The 27,757-nt window shown below is 43.0% G+C and overlaps 1 protein-coding gene across 3 annotated transcripts in view; it reads right to left on the bottom strand.

The window, feature by feature from the left end:
* Window positions 1-27,757, bottom strand: part of Slc24a2 (solute carrier family 24 member 2) — a 240,248-nt gene that overhangs the window by 71,163 nt on the left and 141,328 nt on the right. For all 3 annotated transcript variants that reach the window (XM_040757185.1, XM_040757187.1, XM_040757186.1), the window contains exon 4: window positions 26,652-26,760. In XM_040757185.1, coding sequence (XP_040613119.1) covers window positions 26,652-26,760 — 109 coding nt within the window. The remainder of the gene's footprint in view (window positions 1-26,651; window positions 26,761-27,757) is intronic.

Genomic DNA, 27,757 nt, shown 5'->3' with positions numbered 1-27,757 from the left:
TACACAATGGAGTACTATTCAGCAGAAAAAAATAATGGAATCATGAGATTCGCAGGCAAATGGATGACACTAGAAGAAACCATCCTGAGTGAGGTAACTCAGTCACAAAAAGAGAAACATGGCATGTACTCTCTCATATATGGATTTTAGACATAGATCTAGGGAGTACCAGCCTACAATCCTATGGCCAGAGAGTCTGGGAAACAGAAACTACATTTAGTGGCTGGTTAAGTACTGAGCTGAACTCAAGAAAGCCAGTATCAGAGAGGGAGGACTGATGATCAAAGGGATTAAGACTGGGCTGGTTTAACCCCCAGAAACAGCTGACCAGACAAAGGTTAACTCTTGAATCCCAGGCATCAGCCTGGGAATCCAGCATGGGACTGATCAAGACCCCCTGAATCTGGGTGTCAGTGAGGAGGCCTAGGTAATCTATTGAGCCTTGGGCAGCAGATCAGTACCCATACCAAGTATACACACGGGCTTTGGACTCCCATAGAACAATGTGAGGTGCACTCTCACCCTGAACTCTTGGGGAAGGGTCTAGGCCCTGCCCTATATGAAATGACAGACTATGGACACCCCCATGGAGGGCCTCACCCTCCCTGGGGGAATGAGGGGATAACGGGGGGGGGATGGGGGGAGGGCACGGGAGGAGGGGAGGGAAAAGGAGAGGGACCTGGAACTGACTTGTGAAGCAACCTTGTTTCTTATCTAAATTTAAAAAAAAGAATAAAAAAAATCATTATTGATTAAAAAAAGTATAGAAGGAAACTTTCTCAATATGAAGAAGGATATGCCTATGAAGATAAAAAACTTACAGAACACCAAATAAACAGGACAAAAAAGAAATCCCTAGGATAGCCAAAACAACCCTGTTCAACAAGGCAAATTCTGGAGGCATCATCATCCCTGACTTCAAGCTGTATGACAGAGCTATAGTCCTGAAAACTGCTTGGTATTGGCACAAAAATAGACTGATAGACCAATGGAATCAAATTGAACACTCAGATATCTGAGTGGAGGGCCTGGTGGTGATGGCAGGGGAGGAGAGGAGGGAGAGGGAGCTGTGATTGACATGTGAAACAAGCTTGTTTATAACTTAAATGAAAAAAAAAAAGTAGAGAGAAAAAAAAACCCAGAAAAAAAGAAGTCCCCTTGACATATAACAATTAAAACACTAAACATTCAGAATAAAGAAAGAATACTAAGAGCTGCAAAGGAAAAAGACCAAGTAACATATAAAGGCAGACCTATCAGAATTACACCTGACTTGGAAACAATGAAAGTCAGAAGGTCCCGGATAGGCATTCTGCAGACACAAAGAGACCACAAATGCCAGCCCAGCCTACTATAGCCAGCAAAACTGTCAATCACCATAGACAGAGAAAACAAGATATTCCATGACAAAACCAGATTTAAGCAATACCTATCCACAAATCCAACTCTGCACAAAGTACTAGAAGGAAAACTCCAACCCAAGGAAGTTAGCTACACTCACAAAAACATAGGCGATAGATAATTCCGCATTACCAAAAGCAAAAAAAGAGAAACACACACACACAATACCACCACCACCACCAAATACAAAACTAACAAGAATCAACAATCAATGTTCATTAATATCTCTTAATATCAATGGCCTTAATTTGCCTATTAAAAAGACACAGACTAACAGAATGCAGGGGGACGTGGGGGGAGGGCGGGGCAGGGATGAAGGTAGTGAAACCATAGGCAATAGATAATCTCACACCAGCAAAACCCAAAGAAGGGAAACACACAAGTACTACCACCACTACCAACAAAACCAAATATAACAGGAATTAACAATCATTGGTCATTAACAGCTCTTAATATCAATTGTTTCAATTCATCTGTAAAAAGACAGGCTAACATAATGGAAACAAAAGCAGGACGCATCCTTCTGCTGCATACAAGAAACACACTGCCATCTCCAAGGCAGATATTACCTTAGAGTAAAGGGCTGGGAAAAGATTTTCCAATCGAATGGACCTAAGAAACAAGCACGTGTAACTATCCTAATATATAATGAAATAGGCTTCAAAATAAAATAAATCAAAAGAGATGAAGAAAGAATTTCATATTCATCACAGGGAAAATCCATCAAGATTAAGTCTCAATTCTAAACATTTATGCCCCAAATACAAGGGCAACCACATTTTAAAAAGAAACATTATTAAAGCTTAAAACACACATCAAACTCCAAATACTAACAGTGGGAACTTCAACACCCCACTCTCACCACTGGACAGGTCTGATAACAGAGAAATAAGGGAATGAACAGATAATTATTACTCAAATGAACTTAACAGACATCTATAGGACATTCCACCCAAACACAAAAGAATATACCTTCTTCTCAGAACCTCATGAAACCTTCGCTAAAACTGACCACATACTTGGTAACAAAACAAACCTCAATGGAAACAAAAAATTGGAATAACCCCCTGTATCTTATTGGATCATCACAGCTTAAAGTTAGAATTCAACAACAATATTAATTGCAGAAAGCCCATAAACTCATGGAAACTGAACAATGTGCAACTGAATCACCATTGGGTCAAGGAAGAAATAAAGAAAGACATTAAAGACTTCCTAGAATTCAACAAAAATGAAAACACAGCATACCCATACTTACAGGACACTATGAAAACAGTGCTAAGAGAAAGTTCATAGCACTAGGTGCTTACATAAAGAATGTGGAGAAATCTCACACTATTAACTTAACAGCACACCTGAAAGCTCTAGAACAAAAAGAAGCAAACTTACCCAGGAGGAATAGAGGAAAGGAAATTAGCACACTGAGGGCTGAAATCAATAAAATAGAAAGAAGGAGAACAATACAAAGAATCAATGAAACAAAGAGTTGGTTCTTCCAGAAAAATCAACAAGATATACAAACCCTTATCCAAACTAACCAAAAAGCAGGAATATCCATATTAACAAAATTAGAAATGAAAAGGGGACACAACAACAGACATTGAGGAAATCTAGAGAATCATCAGGTCATACTTCAAAAACATGTACTCTACAAAATTGGAAAAATGTAAAGAAATGGACAATTTCCTGGCTAGGTACAACATACCAAAATTAAATCAAGACCAGATAAACAATTTAAATAGGCCTAGAATCCCAAGGAAATAAAAGTAGTCATCAAAAGTAAAAAAAGGCTAGGGCCAGACAGTTCAGTTTCAGTACAAAATTCTACCAGAATTTCAAAGAAAGCTACCACCAGTACTCCCCAAATTGTTTCACACAATGGAAGGAACATTGCCAAACTTTTTTTATGATGCTACAGTTACCCTGATACCCAAACCACACAAAAACGAAACTAAGAAAAAGAATTACAGACCAATCTCCCTCTTTGACAAAAAAAAACAAAACAACAAAAAAACCCACTCAATAAAATACTGGCGAATGGAATCCAAGAATACATCAAAACAATCATCCACCATGATCAAGTAGGCTTCATCCCAGAGATGCAGGAATGGTTCAACCTACGATAATCTGTCAATGTAATCCACTATACAAATAAACTGAAAGAAAAAAACCATGATATTTCATTATATACTGAGAAAGCCTTCGACAAAATCCAACACCCCCTCATGATTAAGATCTTGGAGGGATCAGGGATACAAGGAACATACCTAAACATAATAAAAGCAATATACAGCAAGCCAACAGCCAACATCAAACTAAATGAAGAGAAACTTAAAGTGATCCCACTAAAAACAGGAACAAGACAAGGCTGTCCACTTTCTCCATATCTATTCAATATAGTACTTGAAGTTATAACTACAGCAATAAGACAACAAAAGGAGATCAAGAGGATACAATTGAAAGGAAAGAAGTCAAACTTTCACTATTTGCTGATGATATGATGATACATACCTTCAGTAATGTGGCAGGATATAAAATTAACTAGCCCTCCTATATACAAATGATAAATGGGCTAAGAAGGAAATCAGAGAAACATCACCCTTTATAATAGCCACAAATAACATAAAATATCTTGGGGTAACTCTAAGCAAACAAGTGAAATACATGTATGACAAGAACTTTAAGTCTTTGAAGAAAGAAATTGAAGAAGATATCAGAAAATAGAAAGATCTTCTATGCTTTTGGATAGGGAGGATCAACATTGTAAAAATGGTAATCTTACCAAAAACAATCAATAGATTCAAAGCAATATCCATCAAAATCCCAACACAATTCTTCACAGACCTTGAAACAACAATACTTAACTTTATATGGAGAAGGAAAAAAAAACCCAGGATAGCCAAAACAATCCTGTAAATCTGGAGGAATCACCATCCCTGACTTCAAGCTCTTCTATAGAGCTACAGTTTTATGCCTTGGTATTGGCATAAAAACAGACATGTGGATCAATGGAATCACATTGAAGACTCTGATACTAATTCGCATACCTATGAACACCAGAGTTTTGACAAAGAAGCCAAAATTGTACAATGGAAAAAAGAAAGCATGCTTAACTAGTGGTGCTGACATAACTGGAAATCAACATGTAAAAGAATGCAAATAGATCTGTCTCTATCCCCATGCACAAAACTCAAGTCCAAGTGGATCAAAGACCTCAACACAAATCCAGGTACACTGATGTTCACAGAAGAAAAAGTGGGAAATAGTCTTGAATGTATTGGCACAGGAGACCACTTCTTAAATATAACACTAGTAGCACAAACTTTGAGAGCTACAATCAATATATGGGACCTCCAGAAACTGAAAAGCTTCTGTAAAGCAAAGAACACAGTCAACAACACAAAATGTCTCCCTTTAGCATGGGAAAAGATCTTCACTAACCCCACATCTGACATAGGGCTGATCTCCAAATCTCCAAAGAACTCAAGAAATTAGACACCAAAATACCAAATAATCCAATTAAAAATGAGATACTCATCTAAACAGAGAATTCTCAACAGAAGGAACTCAAAATGGCCATAAAACAGTTAAGGAATTGCTCAACATTCTTAGTCATCAGGGAAATGCAAATCAAAACAACTTTAAGATACCATCTTATACCTGTCAGAATGGCTAAGATCATAAACACCGAGGACAGCTTATGCTGGAGAGGTGTGGAGAAATGGGAACACTTCTGCACTGCTGGTGGGAGTACAAACTTGTACAGTCACTTTGGAAATCAGTATGACAGTTTCTCAGAAAATTGGGAATCAGCCTACTTCAAGACCCAACAATACCACTCTTGGGCATATACCAAAAGGGTGTACAATCATACCACAAGGTCATTTGCTCAATTATGTTCACAATAGCACTATTTGTAATAGCCAGAACCTGGAAACAACTTAGATGCCCATCAACTGAAGAATGGATAAAGAAAACATGGTATATTTACACAATGAAGTATTACTCAGCAGGAAAAAAGTAATGGCATCTTGTTTTGCAGGCAAATGGATTGAACCAGAAAAAACATTCTTAGTGAGGTACTCAGAAAGACAAACATGGTATGTATTCACTCATAAGCAGGTATTAGATGTAAAGCAAAGGATAACCAGGCTACAATCCACAGCCCCAGAGAAGCTAGGTAAAAAGGGGAACCCTTAGAGGGACACACATGGAGGTCCCCAGGAAGGGAAAATAGTTAAATCTCCTGGGTAAACTGGGAAGGGGGTAGAGGGGAGGGGATGGGGGATGGGAACATGAGGGATCAAGAAGACCGAATTGGGGGAGGGAAGGAAGGGGAGAGCAATGAAAGAGATATCTTGATAGAGGGGTCATTATGGGGCTAGGGGGAAACCTGGTGCTAGAGAAATTCACAAGGATGACCCCAGCTAAGATTCCTAGCAACAATGGAGAGGTTGTCTCTGTTAACCAGATTAGTGACTACCGTAATTGCCATCATAGAACCTACATCCAGTAACTGATGAAAACAGATGCAGTAACCCACAGCCAATCACTGGGCTAAGCTTCTGGAGTTTAGTTGAAGAGAGGGAGGAGGGATCATATGAACAAGGAGGGTCAATGACAGGGTTTCTCTGTATTGTTTTGGAGGCTGTCCTGGAACTTGCTTTGTAGACCTCAAACTCACAGAGATCCGCCTGCCTCTGCCTCTCCAGTGCTGGGATTAAAGGCGTGTGCTGCCAACACCCAGCTTGAAAAATAATTTTTTGAAAATAAAAAACAAATCTGTGATGACATCTGTATACAAAATTTCAAGGAGAAGTGTAAAGAAAGTTTCACTGTCTTATTTTTGTTTTGTGAGATGTGACATTTAAAAACCTTTAGAAGCCAGGTAGTGTGGCACACACCTTTAATCCCAGCACTCAGGGAGGCAGAAGTAGGTGGATCTCTGTGAGTTCGAGGCCATCCTGGTCTACGACTAAGTTGCAGAACACCTAGAGCTACACAGTGAAAGCCCTATCTCTCGAGAAACAAAGAAAAAACCCAAACAAAAACAAAACAAGAAACCTTTAGAAGGCCATTTTACCTGGAGCACAGACAGTAGTGGGCATTGTTTTGATTGAATGAAGTTTATGCTTTATCCTGTCTCTTTAAAAAAATGATGTGAATAAGAATTAGTATTTGGGGTTCCTGACTTTGGCCTTTCTCAGGAAGTACATGGTAAAGATTTCTCTTTCCTCAGCTTTTTTTTTTTTGAGGCCTTTGACATTCTTCAACCCACAGCTGCCACTAAACCCTAGAGATGGGGGCAGCAGAAAAAGGACTTCTCATGTTTGAAGATTTAAAATTCAAATGTAAGAAATGGAAGGTCAATAGAAGGACCTATGCTGGCCAGTGAGCTGGTCTCTGTCTAACTGGTCTTATGTTGGGAGACAGCCTCCAAAGCCACAGAGAAACCCTGTCTCGAAAAACCAAAAAAAAATCTGTCTAAAACAGAAAACCCAGTTCTCACACCACATGCTCTGCTCTCCTCACATGTCCTAAATAAAAGTTTTCAAATGCACAGCTCCCCAGAGACAGTGACATTCAGAATGCTTTGTGTGTGGAGTTTTTCTGGACTTAGTAAAATCAAGAAAGTCAACGCTGATGCCCAAGTTTTTCGACTGTGGCCACTACAATATTGCTATACAGATTAAGAGGACTGCTGGGCAGTTAAAAGATGGGCTCAATTGTCACGAACTGGGTAATCCTCCTGGGCCTTTTTCTTTCTGTAGAATGCCATGTGGGGCACAGGGAGAGGCAATCAGGGACATTTCTATAGGATCCATGAGATGATCAATAAAGCACTTTGGGCTGGGGTGTTCCAAACATCTTTAGCAGTCAGTCTCCTTCCCCTGTCTGCTGAATGCAACAACATGTAAAATTTAGCTTAGTGGGAAGTAGTAAAGTCCTATCTAAAGACTGTCTCCACGGGCAGATATTCACAAAGTGCTTTGAGATGTGCAAATGAAAAAAAAAACTACCTATACTTCGTCTCATACACAGAACCTAGTAAAAGGTGCCTTGGAAAGCTTCCAGAAGCATGTCTGCAATGCGTTAATTTAGCCTCAGAAAGAAGGTATTCTATAAATCTGAGGATGTCCTTTCTTCCTTTAACTGTGGAGTAAATGCTTGCTTTGAAGATTTTATTTACCTGTTCTTACTTTGGGTTTTGAGACAGTGACTCATGTGACCCAAGCTGGTCTCAAACTTGAGACTTAGCTGAGCTCAGCCTGGAACTCCTGCTCTTCCTCCTCCTACGCCCCCCTACCCAAGTGCTGAGATTAAGGGCGTGCTCCCAACAGTCAGCATGAATGTTTCTAAACGACAGGACTAGGGTTGATGATTTGTAATTTCCCATCACATATTGCACTCGCAGTGTTTGTAGATCTTACTGTTTTGTGAGGTGCTTGGAATAAATTGGTTACTACTCTTTTTTTTTTCTCTTGTGACTCCTCATTTGAAAACTTTTCTTCATACTAAACATAAGTTCATAGCTGAAAGGTATTTTCTAATTAAGCCCAATTTTAAACTTTTGCATGAATTTTTCCACACATGCACACACACACACACACACACACACACAAATTTGTATGGACTACCAAAATTAATGGCTTTTTCTTAAAAGGTTTTCTTTGGTCATTATTCTTATGTATCAAATCTTCCCTCTTCCAGAGCAAAAGAAGCATTTTTTTTATTAGAAAAGAAAACCCAAACCACTTAAGAGATGAAGGTTAAATGAGGAAACAACCACAAATCCCACTTCCTACTCCAGTGAGAAGGGGAGGAATATTTTAACCTTCAGATTCAAAGCTCCTAGAGTGCTGACTCATACGGCAGCTCTGCTTGGCATTCTGTGGGTGGCTGACATTCGAGATGAACTTCCATACGTGGCTCTTCAACGCATCCCCGCACACAGTTGCCTGGGGAGAGCTGAACTCAACATGTGGCACACATATGTCATACGTGAGGTGTTAACAGAGATAAGATTTTGCCCTGTGGAGTTCTTTCTTTATCCAAATCTTCCAAACCTATGCTAAAACTTACTTCTTTTTGTTCTATGAGCTTAAAAACCTCTCTTCAGGTTTTCAAAGCAAGGCAAGAACTTGGCAAACGGAAATAAAGAGCTGACCTTGGGGGCACTGGTAGGGTTTTTGTGGGTCCTCCTGAATTCGTGAATTGTAACTTATTTCTGATGCAGTGAAATTGGGAGTTGGGTCATGTGACGGGTTTGGGTCATGAGAATTGATTCTTCTGGCATTCGTCGATGCCACTATTAAAAAGATTATGGGAGTGGTTCTCTCCTTGCTTCTGCAAGCAGCATTCAGTGCCTTCAGAGGACATGTGCTCAAGGTGCCATCTTGAAAGCAGAGAGCCAGCCCTCACTGGACACTAGATCACAGAACCACGAGCAACAGAACAACACAGTTCTGTGCTATGTAAATTACCCAGTCTTAGGTATTCTGCCAGAGCAGCACAAAATGAACTGGGACAGTAATCCTACACCAGCTAGTGAGTTCCAAATAGGATTATGAACTGGACACACACACACACACACACAGACACACACACACACAGATACATACAGACACACCCAAACACAGACACCCACACAAATACCCACACAGACACAGACACCCCCCCACAGATACCCCCACAGACCCCCCCACAGACACACACACACAGACACACACAGACACACACAGACATATACACATATACAGACACACCCACACACAGACACCCACACAGATACCCACACACAGACACCCCCCACACACATACAGACACACCCACACACAGACACCCACACAGACACACACACACAGACACAGACACACACAGACACACACACACAGACACCCCCCACACACATACACACACACCCACACACAGACACCCACACAGACACAGACACACACAGACACACACACACAGACACTCACACAGATACCCACACAGACACATACACACCCCCACACACTTACTCACCTTTGAGCTCCTAGAGAGGTACTACTGATTTTCATGCTCTCTGAATCCACCCTTTGTGAAATTCTTACCCTCCTGTCTCAACTTCCCTGCAAATTGCCAACATTTTTCCCTCCTTACTCATTTGTTTCCTGGTTTATGTACATATGTAAACGGATATTGTAAACACAGCATTCACAGGCCTTTTCTAGATCTAGATACCAGGATTCCTATGTGAACTCTCAAGGTTTTCAAATACCAAATTAAAAAAAATCTAATAAATCCCAGCTATATTTGGCCCATCAATTTTGTAGCTCTTGCTTTAAAATCAGATCGCTTAGTTCAATTTTCTAACAAATATTAGTTGAATGAATGAAGCATTCAGGAGGCTGGCCCTGGGTCGGGGGGATGCTTGCCAGACACTTTTCCTCATCAGCTCAAGGTTTGCTTCTTAGTACCACAGCCGGCTGAGAACGGGACTGAATCTTAGGACGGCTTCCCCTGGGAAACTGTAGTGGAGCCCACACTGGGAAGCCTGAGCAGTGATGGCCCTGTGGCCAGTTCCCTCTAGTGTGGACATTCCTGGGCTCTGCCGGTGTGCAGGTGGAGAGTAGAGAGTGACTCTTCGTACTGTGTTTTGAATTTCTTTTGGGAGGGATGGGAATTGCTGATTAGCTCTAACTGTCCCCTGTCATTCTGCGGAACAGTACCTGGATTAGGCAAAGCGCAGCAGAAGATTGTGAAAGGTCCGTTAGGATCACAGAGGGAGGCGGTAGTATAATTATGTGGGAATTATCAGCCTCGAACAGTGAACAATAATATGTGGTTATTACTGTAGATCATCCAGATGGCTCATAATAAAATGTCCATGTGAGTCCCCAGATACTCTGTCTTCTTATAAATTTGTCCCCTAATTTGCAGCCAGCTCCTCTGTGGTGTTGCTTAGCAATGTCACAGTGCTTGCCGAGCTCTGTCCTGTAAGGAGCTGACTCAGACCATATTTCACCATATTTCACATGCTCATCTGGATGTGCTGTTCTGCTTTCTTTTTGAGATGGACTGGGGAGGGGGGAAGGAGCAGAGTAGAATGAGCCTTTTTCTGTGAAGGATTTCTTTTTTCCAGAAAGGAAAACAATGAACATCCTAAGCAAAAATACCTAGCCTAACACTGTGATTCCAAAGACACTGTTCTCTTATGAACATCCTTTTAACTGTGCCATTTCAAACCTCAATAGCAATCTTCAGATAGTTTGACATCCTGACATTTTGCTAGAGTGTGATTTGTTCCTTTTTTCCAAAGTCAAGGTGAAAAACAGTTGATAATATAATATGATAGCTATGTGTACAGCTTGCAGCCCTAAAGATCTTAACTGCACAACAGAGTCTGCTCTTCCTGACCAGGAGAAATATGTGCGTGTGTGCATGTGTGTGTGTGCTCATGTGTGTGTATATGTGTATATGTGTGTGTACATACGTGTGTGTGCACGTGCGCATATGTGTGTGTGCGTATATGTGTGTATGTATGTGTGTGTGCATGTGTGTGTTTGTGTGTGTACATGCATATGTGTGTAAGTGTATGCACGTGTGTATGTGTGTGCGCATATGTGTGTATGTATGTGTGTGTATGTGTGTGTGTTTATGTGTGTACGTGCATATGTGTAAGTGTATGCACGTGTGTATGTGTGTGCGCATATGTGTGTGTGCGTGCATGCGTGCGTGTGTGCGTGTGTGTGTGTGTGTGTATGTGTGAGTATCTAATCTCCTAGAGACTCCATTTCCATCATTCTGTCAGTGGGAACAATCATAGCCATCCCATAGGGTGGTGTTGAGGATTACAGTTATTTATTGGGTTTAACAACTTGTTTGGATCTTCTAATAGCACATTTCTAAAACATGATCTTAATGATTTTTAGGGGCCTGTAAAGAGGGTTGGAAAGTTGAGCTCTTCACTGGTAATATCTACAAACATCTTGACTACATTTTTACATCTCTGTAAACTAAATGGCTGTGTTTACCTAATCAAGCAAAAGCCCTCTGTGGTTCAATTTCACCAAATACTGTGGTGATGGCTCCAGATTTGTTGCTCTTAAAACTGGTAAACTATTCAGTTCTCCTGATTTTTAAGAAAGTCTTCTGAGATTGCCAATGGCAGGCCAGTATGTTTTATAAACACACAACTTTGCCCACGATCTATGGCTGGGGAGGGCAGCTAAGGCAATGCTGGGCTGCCCAGCGGCTGGTGAGGAGTCCTAGCGATGGATCCCAGGGGACGAACTCCCCCAGTTCTGTGTCTCCTCTGCTCTCCCCCAGTTCTGTGTCTCCTCTGCTCGGTCTTCTGTGCCCCACCTCCTTTCCCTGAGGTTTTTGTGTATTGCTGCAATGGTCTTATCTGAATTCTGTTTTCCTGATTTTTCTTACCACTTGTCAAACCGCAGTAGTTTATTTGATTTTTTTTAAAAAGCAGGGTAATCTTTTCAAAAGACAAAATGAAACCCAGTATTTCTTAACCCTACAATACTATCTTTCTGTGTAGGAACTTTATCGCACCTCCCAAGTTGCTTCTCCCTCCAAAACCATGCTTTGAGGCTCCTTTCTCTAGGCATCACTCTCTGAGTGCCTCCAACCCTACCATAAGCCACTGCCTTCCTGCTTGTCTATGTTAGGTACTCGCTTTTGCTGTTGTGCTTGTCAAATCTACCCTAACCTGTTTGCTTTAGGGCAAGGAAATCACTGCACTCATTTTTTAAATTCAGCCTCTAGCAGAGTTCCTGTAGGTGATCAACAAATCCCCATTTCAAGTGTTCTGATTGTTTCCTTTCAGCTCTGTCTTTGGTACTGCTGTCTACATTCTTTTCAGTTTACTTCCCTAATTCTGCAGGTTCAACTCCCTTCAGTGTCTTTGGGGAGGAAGTATGTAAAGGAAAAAACGTGGCATTACTTTTAGGATGATGTTCACTGCTTCCATAGTGGGAGGAGTCATAAGAGGGGTGAGACCTCAGCACACAGACAACACCTAGGAGATGGGAGGGAAAACACTGCTGAGAACAGGAGATGCTTCAGCCCGGCTGGAGGACTTCTTGGGCATGCTGCTGAACTTCTTCCCGGGGCTTGGCTGGACCCAGTGGCTTGTACCACACAGAGAATCAGAGATAAAGTATATGCAGATATTGGATTAGCATAGACAGGCTTCTCCCCTCCAATGCATGAAGCGTCTATAGGGAAAGTATTCTGAGGTAGGTGATAGAAGTTGGGAGAGACGTCAGCAAACAAACAAAATCTCATCATTCAAGAGAAAATAAAGGCAAAGAGTAAGTCAGAATGTAAGTATGAGAGAGAATCCGAGAACAGATTCCAGGGGTAAAAGACATAACAGAACGGCAACTAATGCCACTTGATGTAGAAGTAACTAAGAGAAACAACCTCCTTATAATTAGATATTCTATATGATAATATTGTCCTGGCTGCTATTTAACTACTTAGTTCTTGACCACAGCAGAAACAAGCAGCTCACATTAAGACAAACTTAGAAGACTGATTTAAAGTTGGAAGAAGGCTAACATGAATTTCTAAAATTTTATCAACTGTTCCTAGTATAAGTTCATTCATTTACCATGGCTCCTTATTTAAATACTGTTCTGTGTGATAGGGAGCATACAGATGGATGGAACGAAGGGAGAGGATTGAGCTATGTTTCACAGGTAACCTATTATATGCCTGAAGTTAAATAGCAAATATGACAAAGCAGGAGGCAGGAATGCAGTAATCGTCTAAGATCAGTGGATCCTAAAGGTAGCCTAAGGATGCATCAGCAGGCTTTAAAATCAGTGCAGCAACTGCTTTTCTAGGTTTTTAGCACTGTGTTGGAAAGAGTTTTTGTTGTTGTTGTTGTTTTTCCTGTCTGCTGGCCATACTAAAGATGCACACTCCAGGTGAAATTCGGACCTTTCAAAGAATACAAGGTAGGTACTATACCACACAATTTCCTCTCTGTACAAAAGACAGGAGAAATTTGTAGACACAGAAGCTCCAACTGTGTTGCTCCAGGACGACTTCTGTCCATCTAGAAGGTGAATGGCAGAAAATCAGCTATGCTGTCATCCCTGGCCAAGCAGGTTCCTTTACAAGGGAAAATACAGAAAAATCTGAGGATATGCTTTGTAGCATTTGGGACTGAACCTAGAAGCACTCTTGTCAGGTGCCCGTGATAGCTACACCCTCAGAACTCTTCTGTCTTGTAATTTGCACCCACGCTCTTCCTGAGTTGTTGGTGGGCCTAACCTCTCGAGAAGTTGGCTTTGGGGGTTTGAATGTGGATGTCTCTCCTACTTGAACACTTGTTCCTCTGTGGGTGGCAATATTTGGGGGGAAGTTGTAGAAAATTTGGAAGGCAGTGTCTTTTTTTTGAATATTTACGTGTGTGAATGTTTTGCCTGAGTGTGTACATGTGTAGCATGTGTGTACAATGCCCACGGAAGTCAGAGGAGGGCGTCAGATCCTCTGGAACAGGATGGTTGTGAGCCACCAAGTGGGTGCTGAAAACCAAACCCAGACCCTCCAGAGGAGCATGTCTTAAGACACCTTTCCAGTTCCTGGAAGGTGGAGTGTTGCTGGAGAAAGTACATCACCCAGGGTGAGCACTGAGTGTTTATAGCCCTACTCCATCTCTAGCTGGCACTCTTTGCTTCTTGTCTGCATTTGAAGACGTGATCTCTCAGCTTCCTGCTCCTGCCTCCGTGCCTGCTGAGCGCTGCCAAGCGTCTCTCTCACAGGGGAGAATTTTCTTCTCAAAAGTTTTCTGACATGAGTGCCACTCACTTTTGAACTTAACTCCTGTTCATGGCCAAAAGGCTTTGACGTTAAAGCAAAGCTCTTTCCACTACTAGTTGTTTGGGCCTGAGAACTGCCACCCTGGAAATCAAATGGAAATAGCTGTGTGGATACTGCAACTCTGTTAACAAAGGTCAGGTTCGACCACGGCGTTGAGCTAGCTGTCCACAGCAGTCTGGTACAAGCATTGGGCTATGGCTCCCCAGAAACTTGCTTATGATGAGAGTTCCTAAAAGAAAATGTTCTGAATGGTGTTGCTACTCATGCCAGCTTTTGTGAATCGATGGGTGAATGTATGAATCTCCCCTGCCCCATCAGTCTGACGTAGACCTGAGAGCTTTACATAAACAAGCAACAATGCTGTTTGGCTCTTTTGAAAATCATGTGTGTGCACATGAGCATATAATATAGTCTCGTTTGAGCATGGCAACCTGTGAAGGGCAGTGTGGTGTGGGTGAAGGGATGCTTTTGATGGCTGCTATGAAGAAGCAGATCTGGCAGACTTGGTCATGTAAGGTCAGGAGAGACATGGGCCTGAGAGCCACATGAGGTTGTGTGTTCTCAGTTGGATCAGCACCAACAGGACGGTGTCGAGCACCTCCCAGATGGCTGTGACAAGAAGGAAGGACCACCTCACTACTGAACACTCAGCTCAAATTCCTTTCCTTTGGAAGGAGACCAATAAACAGCCTATGTTATAGGTGATGTTCAAGTATGAATATGCATTTTGAAAATGCCTTTTCACCTTCAGGATTGCCTCCACTCCTGTGTCCAAGGACTATCTGGAAACTGCTTTTTGTCTTTGGGACTCTGAGTCCTCCTTCTGAAAGAGGGGCTGCTGGAGCATAAGTTCCAAAGAAGCAAGTGATGTGCTATGCAATCTTGTGCTTTATAGTCTATCTCCTTCATGCTACATTGAACTTCAAATGTCATCAAAACAAATTGTTGGCCTGGGAAGGGATGAGGGGAGAGAGAGAAGCCATTCCCATACTCAAAAGCATTTACTTCAGTAAAACCACCCACATTCCCTTATGCCCTAATTGATATTAACTTATAATGTGCACCACACAAGGAGTGATTCCATTTTAATCATCTTTGATTTTCAAACACAGAAGTAAGCTTTGTTATTCCCTAAAAAGAGAGCTTAACCAACTTGTCCTGTCAATAGTCTGCTCACCTCTATCTGGAGTTTTTGGTTTTGTTTTTGTTTTTTACTACTGTCACCATATTAAACTGTGACCTATTGTTCCATTTTCTCCTGAGGCAGCTTTTCCCTCCTGTTGCCTAGTCACTTCCCTGGCTGAGGCTGAGTGCAAACATTTTTCTTGCTAATTTACACTGAGGTAGAGCATGGGAGAGTAAGGTCACACTACTGCTCCCAGGGACACTGCCATGGTTTGAACGCAACAGGCATGAAATGACTTGCTTTGGGGATCAAATGAAAATTTGTAAAAATTTATTTTGTAGCTCTTTCCTTTAAAAACCAGAAGCTGGGAAGAATAAATAACAAGCTCCAGAGTCTGGTAAGAAAAAAGAAAACCCAGCAAGAGAGTGGAAGTTGAATCTTCATGTCAGCTCCTCATCGACATTCGCATATGTTAGAGAATTGGAAGGCTATGGAATAGAGAGACAGATGGCTCAGTGCAGAGATGATGGGCGTGTGTGACTGTGGACAACAGCCCTGTGTGGGTGCAAATGTCTCAGCTCTGAAGCCAAACTTCAGGTCTGGCTGGCTGTTAGTACTCATAATGTTTTTGAATATGTTTCCTCAGAGGCAAAACACTTCTACATTCTTAGAATCATTGCTGAGAGACACCCACAGATGACCATCAGCTGTGTGATATGGAGTAGAAACTCAAAAAGTCTACTCTCCCCAGGCCAGGAGATTGCTCAATGGGTTAAGGGCATGCTCTCTAAGCATAAGACCTGAGTTTAGAACTCTAGCACCCACACAAGCTGGGAATGGCAATTCATCCCCCAATCACTGCACCTGAGGAGGGGCAGAGACAGGAAGAGTATGGCGCTCATTGGTCACTCACTCTAGACAACTGGTGAGCTCCATGTTCAGTAGGGCCCCATCTAAAAAAAAATAGAAGAAGACAGCCAACATCAACCTCTGACTTCTACACACACACACACACACACACACACAGAGCACATGTTCACACACAGAGACACACAGATGCACAAGGCACATATATACACATACACAGGTACATGCACGCATACAAAGGTATACACTCACTGAGAGACACAGACACACAATGCACATATACACAGAGGCTCACACAAAGACATGCACTCTCTCTCTCTCTCACACACACACACACACACACACACACACACACACCCTTTGATGGGAGAGACTGCCAGTCCTATAAGTCTCGTCAGCAATCAGGGACATCCTCTCAAAGGAGCCCTCATTTCTGTTGGGCCTACAGTCCACATTTTTAGTCTCCCTGAACCAACCTGCTCCTCAGATAGTCACATTCCCTCCACTTCTGCAATCTGCTCTCACAACTCGTGGTCTCCAAGAACGCTTCCTGATGGCCCTTCTTCAGGCTTCAGACAGCAATATGGATTTTTCAGGACCGGGCAAGCTACACTCACTTGTGTCAGAGGTTTATGCTACGCAAGCCTCAAGGCTTATGGCGCACATAGTCACAAGGACACCTGATGAGACCCCCACATAAGTGCATGCAGGGGGGCTGTTCTCTTTAATACTCAGGGAGGAGCCCCTCCCTGTCCTTCACCAAGAACAGGTCACAGACTGTGGGATAGCAGAGCTCACACGGGTTCCAGAAGCCCCTCAAGGGCCACCCAGACATGTCTTCACCACCTGAACCAAGTTTTCTCTTTCCTCAGACTTCAACTGTAGCATCTAACACAGGTGCTTCCTGAGGGATTCTTCAGCTGTGATCCACATGCCTCCCTTTCTCCCTCTTTGTTGCCAAAAAATATCTCTAGCTCTCCCTATTTAGTTTACATACATTTACAAATCAAATTAGGAAGTCTCAGGCACTATCTTTTCGGGATTTCAATTAGGATTGTGCTGCCTTTAGAGTTTAATTAGGAAAGAATGGACAACTTCCTACACATTGCCTTTTATTTTGGTTTTATGTTCGTCAGGAAGGTTGATAGTGTCAATTATTTTGGCAACAGACTCTTTAAATATTTATTTCATGTTTATTCTTTGTCCTTTGTGGCTTTGTTGGTATTGCGTGTCTTTGTTGAGTCTGTCCGTTGACTCTCACCGCTGTGCCACAGGGAGGCTACTGAACCAGGGGCAGTGAGAAGCTGATGTAAGTGCTTGGAGTTACACCCATTTAAAGGCTTATTGACCCTTCCATTCGGGAATTTCTTTGAACAAAAGAACTCTTCTGATTATGAAAGGCGAAATCTATGATCTATCGTGTAAGGAAGATGGTGAAAAAATATATGTTCACTTTTCATTTGTGAAGCTTTGATATCAAGACACACTGCAATTTAGGTTACTGATGCCCCTACTTACCCCCATCGCCTGAACCCTCAGGCTGATATGCAGCAGTCAGAGAGGCAAAGAGATGAGGGCACATAAGGTCCATGTAAAAGGCACGGTGTGGCCAATCTGCAGGAGGTGGAATGGCGGTGGGCTCTGCTGGGGAAGTGGGCTTAGCACAGGGGAAACAAAGAATGTATCCTACGGGAAGTGGAGTCACTTGACGACATCTCTTACAGCATTCTGAAGGTTTTGTCGTGAAGAGCAGCCTCATGAAGTCCATAGAGGGACTCCATTGGGATCTGCTGCTGTTCTAAACCTTCTCACATACTGATACTACTACTAACAAAAAATGAAAAAAAATGCAAGCCCAATTTTTAATCTCCACAGGACGGAGAAAGTACTAGACTTAGAAAAGAGTTCAACTCAATGGAAGAGGAGTTAACCTCAAGCCATGCTCTGGGTGCCAGATTATAGAGCTCAGGGCGTTTGCCCTGTGAGAAGGGTATGCACTATGAGTGACTGTCTCCAACAACCTGTTTCTTAGACACTTGCAGCGGTGGTAATTGTTTTGATCTGTAAGACTAGGTCCATGGAATGAAATGAATGGAAGGACTAATATTTAGGGGAAAAAGGAAAGAAAATGAAGGAAGCAAGTATTTGGAAGAGGCCTGGGACTCGTGAGGAAGTGAGAAGCAGAGTGAGCCTGTTTCTCCCTGTAGCTGCGATTGAGGGGTGGGGTCGTCTAACCATCCAGCCAGGGGTGCACAAGCATCTGCTCCAAGAAGGTGCCATGCTAAAGGCTGTGGACACAATGGGAGTCAAAGCACAGGAGATTGCTTCTCACTACTGTAAGGTGAACAATGAATAGGACTTTGTTGATCACAACAAAAGAGCCCTTCACCAGAGCACAGCTGTATACACAGTCGTTCAGAAGAAAAAAATTATAAAGCCAGTATTCATTCTATTCAGCACACACACACACACACACACACACACAGACACACACCACATGGGTCTACTAGAACACAACCTGCCTTAAATCCTGTCCTATTGGACATATAAGGGGAGACAGAGGAGGGAAACAACAAATTAACGTGGTAAGTGTTATGGAAAACTACAGAGCAGAGCAAAAAAAAAAAAACCTGGGAACTCTCTGATTTATTACCATTGTTTTTTTATTTGGACACAGTTTTCAGGGTTAATTAAAACTCTCTGATCAGGCACCATTTGGAAGCTTGGAAGCTGACTTGATGGAAAAGAGGACAGGAGACATGCTGATGTCTAGGGCAAGAGGGAATGTGTGCAAAGGGCTTATGACGGAAGTTTGCTTGGAGTTTGTAGGAGCTTCTAGGTAGTCAGAGAAGTATAACAAAGGGAAAAAACAATGAAAGAAGAGAGATAGGGACAGGCAATGACCAAAGAAGATGAAGGGGGACAGGGAAAGAGGAGTAGCAGAAACAGCAGTGAAGAGAGGACCAGGAGGAGGGCTAGTTATGGAAGTCACAGTGGACTCTGCATCGCTTTGTTGGTGAGGGGCTCTGAGACAGGCCATGACTCCATTACTTTTCTGTGGCTGTGATAAAGACCACGGCCAAAAGCAACTTGCGGAAGAAAGGGTTTATTTGGCTTACACATCCTGATCATAGTCCATCACTGAAGGGAGCCAGGACAGGAACCTGGAGGCAGGAACTGAAGCAGAGACTATGGAAGACCATGGAGACCATGTTGCTTAATCCCCATGGCTTGCTCAGCCTTCTTTCTGATACCACCCAGGACCACACATCTAGGGTTAGCACCACCCATAGTGGGCTAGGCCCTCCTACAGCAATTGTCAAGGAAATGCCCCCATGGACTTGCCTACAGGCTAATTTGATGGAGTCATTTTCTCAACTGAGGGTTCCACTTTACAGCACCATGTCTGCCTGCATGCCACCATGTTCCCTGCCATGATGATACCATAAGGACTAAATCTCTGAAACTGTAAGCTGCCACCTCAACTAAATGTTTTCCTTTATAAGAGTTGCCATGGTCATCGTGTCTCTTCCAAGCGATAGAAATCCTAACTAAGACAGCAATGCATATTCTTAAAGCAGTCCAGTGAAGCCAATGAGATAGGTAGTAGTATCCTTATTTTATAGACGAGGACTCTCACACAGCTGGTGAAGGACAGAATGAGGTAGGTGTGGAGCCCACAGGGCCTGGGTCTAGAGTCAATCTACTTTGCTACAAAACCCTGTGCTAGAATTGTTCTCTGATGATTCAATACTCACAATTTCCCATAAAGACCAAGAATCAACTTGCATCTCCTTGAGTAGTGTACACAATCTTATGCGTTTGGTACTCCCGCTCAGCTAGCAATAGGTCCCTAGGGTAAGGACTTTGGAAACTGTCCAGTATGGGTCTAGACTAATATCTGCCTGGTCAGGCCATCAAAATGCTCTTGGCTTCAGTAAACATCCAGGAAATGGAGGTGATGGTGTTCACATGAGGTTACATACAAGCACTCAAAGAGTGGAGGCTGCTATTGCCAATAATTACATTTCCTTCAGCCAAGTAACTTCTAGATAGTTAGTACTCTTTATCACTATTTTTAAAATAACTTTGCCACTTGCTTGGTCCAGGGAGTAATTTTTAAAACATTGCCATATATTTCATGCTGATATTTTACGTTTGGAATATATACAATTGTTATGAACATCAAAGTCACCCTGTTTTAACTTTTCTTTCCATTATGCTATCCTTGGAGCTTTATCAGTAATTTTTCCTGTGGTGAGTGTGACTGATCAATAACAAACACTACAGTATTCCTTCCTCTTTAGGGGACAGAGGGTCACCTCTCTGACAGGTGTTCCTACCTAGAGCAGTGAGTCTGGGTTTCAGAAGCTTACAGGAGTGGCTCAAGGCAATCCGCAATTCTCATTTCCATGGCACATACTAAGGAGCCATGAGACCAGCAGAGCTTACAAGGCGGGGAGCAGGAAAAATGCACCATTTCCTCTCAATGCTTTTTCCTATAGAAAGTTAGTCATGAATATTTTTATTGTAAGCATACTTGGTCGTTTTCCAAAAACCAAAGGAGAAGAGAGTTTTCCTTTTCCTCCTCCTGGAAAAGCAGGCACTTCATGTCATGCTAAGCAACAATGACAGTAGCAAGAAGAAGTGGTAGACACCAGTGCCATTTTCCTGACTCCCACACATCTCTTGTCCTTGCAAAGCACACCCTACTTTTGTTGGGAAGCAAAGAGTTCCTTTGGACATTGATGCAGTCACATAGCCCTGTTCTGGCTCTAATGAGGTACATGGAACTCAACTTGTAGGAATCCTAATGATTTGCTGGTTAAAAATGGTACCTCCCATCTTTCCTGCTAGAATACAGAAACGATGGTGGGGAGTTTGCTGAGGGGACACAGCTGCCATCCTACAGAGATGAAGATGAGGGGCACAACTATAGATGGAAGAATGAAGAAGAGATAAACTCCTGAGGCTGAGGCCGGCAGGAAGATGAAGACTGTGAGTTCTATGCCATTTGGGGAGCACTTTTTTAGAGGGAAAGAAGAAGAATGTGATGTGACAGGGTCCCTATAAGCAGGGCCGTATTTTTACTACTGGACTCTGGTTAAATAAGAGTAATGAAATCTTTCAGAACTTAAACTGACTGGAGTCTATTACATAGCATGACACTTGACTCTTTAACAAGTCACAGTTTCTAGTGGGCACAGGGTACCCTCTGTGTGCTCCTGAGGGGTTACTGCATGGGGATTCTTACCAGTGACTCTCTCACCAGTGACCATCTCCTTGTACATCCGGGGAAACTGAGGCCTGAAGAGGCTGCCTAACCGTAATCACACAAGGATGCTTGTAGTGGCATATACAATCTATTCTAATGAGGAGGAGAATGGAGGCCCGATGGTGTCAAGTGGCTTGCTTAGGGCCTCAGGTAGGATTTGAACCCAGGCAGTGTGATTCTTGGATGACACACAACCCAGGTGTACATGGACAAACTATGATGTCATCCCACCTGTTTTGTTCTCCAATGTAGTCACTAGGTCATGGGCTTTCTCAGAAATGTAGTGCTGGGATATGGGTGTTTTCCCTTTCTCTTACTCCATGTCCTCTGCATGATGGAGTAGGTCCAGGAGAGAGTGACACTGCTTCACACGGAGCTCATAGCAGACTGCCTGGTCTGCAGTAAGCACCCTGCAAATATGTGTGCTTCTTTTCACATACATCCAAAGCACAGGGTGCCTCATGCTTCAAAGTACCCCACCCAGCACCTCGTATGTTAGGTTAATAAAGGTGGCTCTTATTTAGAAAAATGTTAAAATCAATACAGAACAGCGAGTTTATTAGTAGGATCAGTTCAGACAGGCATGGTATAATCTCAAATTCTGGTTCCCCAGGACTGTATTTCAGTCATTTTTTTTCTCTCTTACTTCTGTCCTCTTTTTGGTTTCTGATACTGGGTCTTTCTTCGTAGCCTAGATCGGCCTGAAACTAGCAGCAACGCTCTGTCTTGATCTATTTCAACTATCTTAAGAGCCTTAGGCTGAGTCTGAGACCTTGTATTCATGAACAATCCATGCTCATAGTTTTGTGTGCCTGAAAAGACGCAGGTCAGTTTCGTTTGGTGGACTGACTATGGGTTGTCACTCCACCAAATGTGGATTGCTTCTGGCCCACCAAACAATCACAAACAGGTGAGTAAAACGGTCTGTGTTAAATTACAAGATGGTTCCAAGCCTTCTGGTATTGCTCTCCTGAGAAGCAAAGCCACACAACCTTCTTTATGGTCTGGAGCAGCTTTTGCGTTGTCGGATGGAGGGATGTAGGGGAAGTGAGGTTCTGGGACTTCCTAGAAGGTCTACTCCTGGAACCCTTAGCCATTAAGTGGGACATCTGGCTTTGGGCACAGGACCAAAGACAACATGGAGAGTCAGAGATCTTCCTTTAAAAGATTACATGTGAGGGAGGCCCTCTTGGATCTTTCAATCTATTTGTTGACCAGATAGGTATCACTAAATAACCTCCATCGACACTATATGGACTGGGAGAATCACCCAGATGATTGCAAAACAAATTCCCATCATAAAGTCAAGCTCTGGGTCTTGAGTGCTTTGTGATTTACCAATGGAAAGTGGGTACACACTGCTGGATTGTGGGACTCAGGTCCAGAGGCTAAGCCAGCTGCTGATGGAGGATGTTAGCTATGGCTCAGTCAACTACCTGTGTGGCACCGATGAGACTCCAGGAAATATGTTCCTACAGGCCATCTGTTTTAAATGTTTTCAATGAAACTGAGCCCCCCGTTTGTGAACACTGGCTGTACACCACTGGTGCCAGTGTGCCTCTCAGCCTGGTGAGTGCCAGGAGCACCGAGAACTGTCTGCACATGGAAGCTGTTGCAGTGTTTATGGGGTCAGCCTGCAGACAGAGCTGGCGTGCTTCATATTCTTCAAAGGTTGTAGCTTGGCACAAGGACATGTGAATTCAAGTGATGAAACCTATACTAAGAGAGGTGACTATTTCTGGGGAAGCAGTGGGTTAAGTTTTTGGCTGCTCTTGAAATGGAAAGTGATTGTGAATATTTTTTGGGGGGTATCAGAGCAAGCTGTTTTCTCGGCTTTGTGCTATGGGACAATTTTAAATCGTCAAAGTGCTTTCAGTATATTTTCAGTCACTCAAGTGCAGAACTGATTATCTCTCAGATTCATGCCTCTGAAGCCCTTGTCTTTCAGGGAGAGGTTTCACCTTGAAAGCCGGTGCCCAGATTCAGAAAGGCCTCTTGCTACAGCAGCAGGAGCAAACAGCTTAATTGCAGCTTACCTCCACAAGGACCAGGTGTTTTGGAAAATCACTGATGGCCCAACTCCGAGACAACCCAGATCCACTTTTCCTTATCTCACAGAAACAAAACACAACCTCCCCTTCAAGCAGAAAAACAAAAACAAGCCCTTTCAGAAACGGAATCCTCCCAACTAAAGAGACACTTAGACTGTTCAGACCTAGGGATAAAGACACACACAGCACACACACACATATACACAACACACAGACACACATAAACACACACATAGATACATGCACACCACACACAACACAGAGACACAGCATGCAGCACACACAGCATAGACACACAACACACAGATAGTATACACACAAAACACACAACACACAGACACACAACATACACATACACAACACACATAGACACACAACACACACACATACACACACACACACACACACACACTTACTTAAGATAGAAAGGAGCCCCAAGAACTTGATAATAATGATTTCTTTGAGGGAGAATTGGGGAACCGGAGAAAACTGGTAGAGGAGGAAAGCTTGTTTTTACGACATCCCTTTGAACACCTCAAAGCTCGACCCCGCCCCACACTATACTACTGTACAAGCTCATCGCAGTAACGTGTGTGTATGTGTGTATGTGAACAACCGCAAACCCGGTTAGCACACTGGCAGTGTTCTCTGTGTACTCATGCCTTCAATCCTTATGCAGCTTTACAGTGCAGACATCGTGATCATCCTGATTTTATGGGTGAAGAAACTGAGATAGGGACAGGTAGCTTGTTCAAGGTCACATAACTAGTAAATGCAGACGTGGGATCCAGAGTCACAATATCTGGACCTGGGGCCTTTCCTCTTTACCATATAATATTGCATTTTCAGAAATCAAACGCCTCAGCAGCTGCCATGACAGAACCAGCACAGAAACAACCGTTCTTTTCTCAGTTGATTCTCTAGAGAAACAGGAGTAGAGGAGATGGTGTCCCATAATACTCCCAGATCAATTCCTTGACAGCCTCAAGCCTGAACTGGCTTTCAGGAGGCTTTAGAACTTGGCCTCAGTAGCAATGATGCGCTGGGTGCTCTGCTAGGCTTTGGGGACAACTGCTGAATGACACAGCACCCATGCTCTCCAGAACCTGGGCATTAGGAAACAACCACAGGGAGTGCAATGGGTGCTGTAAGGAGAGCGGAAGGGGAAGATGCACAGGTGAGGGTTCGAGGCCCTGGGTTGTGCTGGAGGGTCAGAGGGCTGAGGGGGGGAGGGGGACAGCAAGGGAAGGTGGGAGAAGGGTGGAGGGAAGGAAGAATGTTCTGGTGGTAGAAACAGCTAAGATGCTAAGACTGGTGGGAGCAACTATCTGAATATGGGAACCCCCATTCCTAAGCAAAACAAGTCCAACCAAGTTTGCAATGAGAAAGGTATCCTGGCGACCGTGGTGAGGGTTTCACAGTTTTCCTAAGAACCCTAGAAAGCCACTGAAGGTTGTTAAGTAGGTGGTTCCATATCCCGGGTGGCTTTTACTGATGACCTGGGCTACTGTGTGGGCAACAGGGGGAAGCTATGCAAAAGGATGAGCCCTAAGCCTGCAGAGGAAGCAAGAAGATGGCCAAAAGAACATGATGGCAAAGGGTGAGCAGTAGGCTCATCTGGAATCGCTGTTGGTCATACAGTCCTCCATGGAAGGAGAATAATACAGTGTTGTGGTGGATCATAAACTCACGAGCATGAAGATGCTGTCAACTGTAAAGAGTCCAATAAAGAAAAGTGCTATGATAGATGAAGAAGCCAGATTCTAGACGGAGACCCTAACTTACCCAAAGTCACATGATTGTATAGTGGCAGGGGGTAGGAGTAAGTGAAAATGATTCCTTCCCTCCTTTTGTTGGGGATGAAAGAAAAGAAGGATGGCGGTTGTGTCTAATCCCCCTATCAAATGGACCATTGGGTGAACAGAGTGATGATACCTCAGCTGTTCCAACAGTGGTCACTTCCTTCAGTTAAAACAAGGAGTGAGAAGCATGGTTTCTTGGGAAGCATCATAACAAGTTTGCTCTAGGGGTAGGATGGGTGCTTTGTAACTTAAATGCTCTGTGTTTTGAAGTGGGATGTGACCTGTGGTCTTCACTTATTATTCTAAGGAGAGGCTTATGTCCAATGGGATAGACAGGGTCTGGGGAGCTGGTCTTTGGATCCCCAGATGCCCTTTATACCATGTAAGTCTTGAGTACCTCTAGTTTGGAAAGACCTTGGCAGAAGTTGATTTTCAGTAAGACATATAATATATGAAACATGACTGACCATCAGATCTCCCCTATCTGTTCAGTGACACGTGCCTACTTCTTAGTCTACTTGTCCCACAGTTTCTATTTGTTTCCTTGGGAAGGGTGATAAAGTTCAGGGTTAGGGTCCCATGCTCATGTCAGAGCTCTGACCACTTATTTATTTATAGCAGATTCTACCTACTACAAGAATCATGTTTAGGATACCTATGTCATGGAAGAAAAAAAGGTAGATTTGGCTTTTGTGACTAAGTAAAACTGGAAAGACATAATACTGAACTCCTTGTGATAGTTCTTACAATTGCCCTGGGAGGTCTCCAATGACTGGTCCCAAGGAGTTACACTAGTCTCTTTGAATGATGAGATGTTACCCCTATCCACCTGCCAAAAAAATAGTACCATGCATATCACTGGTCTTCAGAGAACACCTTCCCCTAAATCATTCATAGTCCTCCCCAGGAATAGTGTTCTTTTTCCTATTCTTTTTAAGGTACACAATTTATCTTCACAAACAATTTTGTTTTGAAAGTGATAAAGGGAAATACTGGACGGGAGGGAGACCCTTCTGTTCCTGCCTCATAACAAACTGTGTTTATGCCAGAGGCATCAAAAGACAGAATCAGTACATGGAACTCATATTCCACCCCTGCCATAAAACCACACTGTCAGGAACTGGCAGAATGAAGCGCTTGGCAGAGTCAAGGTTTCAACTAACGATGTTAACCAAGAGGAGTTTGACAGGTGCATGAAACCTCACCATACATATGCTTCTTTTTTTTTTTTTAAAGCAAAGTATTTGTCATCTTCCTCTTCCCAAAGCAACGATCCCAAGCCAAAGCCTGATGGTTACCTTCGGCGAGGGGGTCAAGGGTGTGAATCATGAGCTGGAAGATGCTATTCCTCATGAGACTGTTGTGGAGGGAGGCAGAACTTCCACCGCGCTGGAGACGCGGCTTGGCCTGAGCAGAGAAACCAAAGACGCGGTTAGTTCTCAGAAATGAATGTCAAGTGCACCACAGAGAGCAGTCGCACCCAGCCCATGGCCATTCATTTCCATTACTCATTACATGGAGTTGAACCAAAGGATTTCAAAGTACCTTTCAAACGTCCCAAGGACATGGCTTTTCTACTACATGAATCCATTTTGCCCACCCCCTGCGCTCTTTTAACAAAAGAGGTTAGTACACGGCAGGCAATGGTTGGCATGCTTCACACCATTCACTCATTAAGTTCTCAGAATAAGCCTCATGGGATCGATATTGTTAGTATTAAATTGAAGTCTCTGACAAGTGAAGTGAGGTTCTGGGTCGCACAAACAGAGAGAGAGAGTGTTGGATTGAGAATTCCAGGCTGACTTTTCTTAAAGACTCTTCATGACCTAGCAGACAGTCTTTAGCATTTTTGGATTGTGTATCCTATCAGAAAGATCTTTGTTTGTATCTGTGCCTATGGCAACAGCCATGCCTACATCCATATCATCTTACATGTCTTCTGGAGTTCCTATCTCTACCTTTTGATCCAGAAAGTTCTGTGGTCCATGTTAAGTGAGAACCTGAAGGGGAGTTTCCTGTACTGACTTCATACAGACCCTTCCTGGCTTCCAGGAAGCTTCCTTGGCACCGAGTTCTTCGGGTTGTGATCTTTTACTCCAACAGCTGGAACTGAGATTTGAGGACCCTAGAGAACTTGAGGAGGTGGGGTTGCCAACAAACTCTTACTTTTGTCTTCAAAAGCAAACAGTCTTAAATCAGACCAAAGTCACCCTAACCCCCTTTATTTGGACAGCTTTTTAATCCTGACTAGACAACACATTCTTCTCTGTGATTGACTGTGTGGTGGTGGGCATCAGGGAACTTAGAGACAGATTTGAGGAGGAGACCTGCTATAAGCAGATTAATTTCTTTTTTAGTTTGTTTTATTTTTTCATGACAGAGTTTCTCTGTGTAGCCCCGGCTG

Source organism: Mesocricetus auratus, unplaced genomic scaffold (genome assembly GCF_017639785.1).
Source record: "Mesocricetus auratus isolate SY011 unplaced genomic scaffold, BCM_Maur_2.0 Super-Scaffold_100014, whole genome shotgun sequence".
NCBI lineage: Eukaryota > Metazoa > Chordata > Mammalia > Rodentia > Cricetidae > Mesocricetus > Mesocricetus auratus.
The sequence above is the reverse complement of the archived record's forward strand: the minus strand, read 5'-3'. Positions and strand labels throughout refer to the sequence as shown.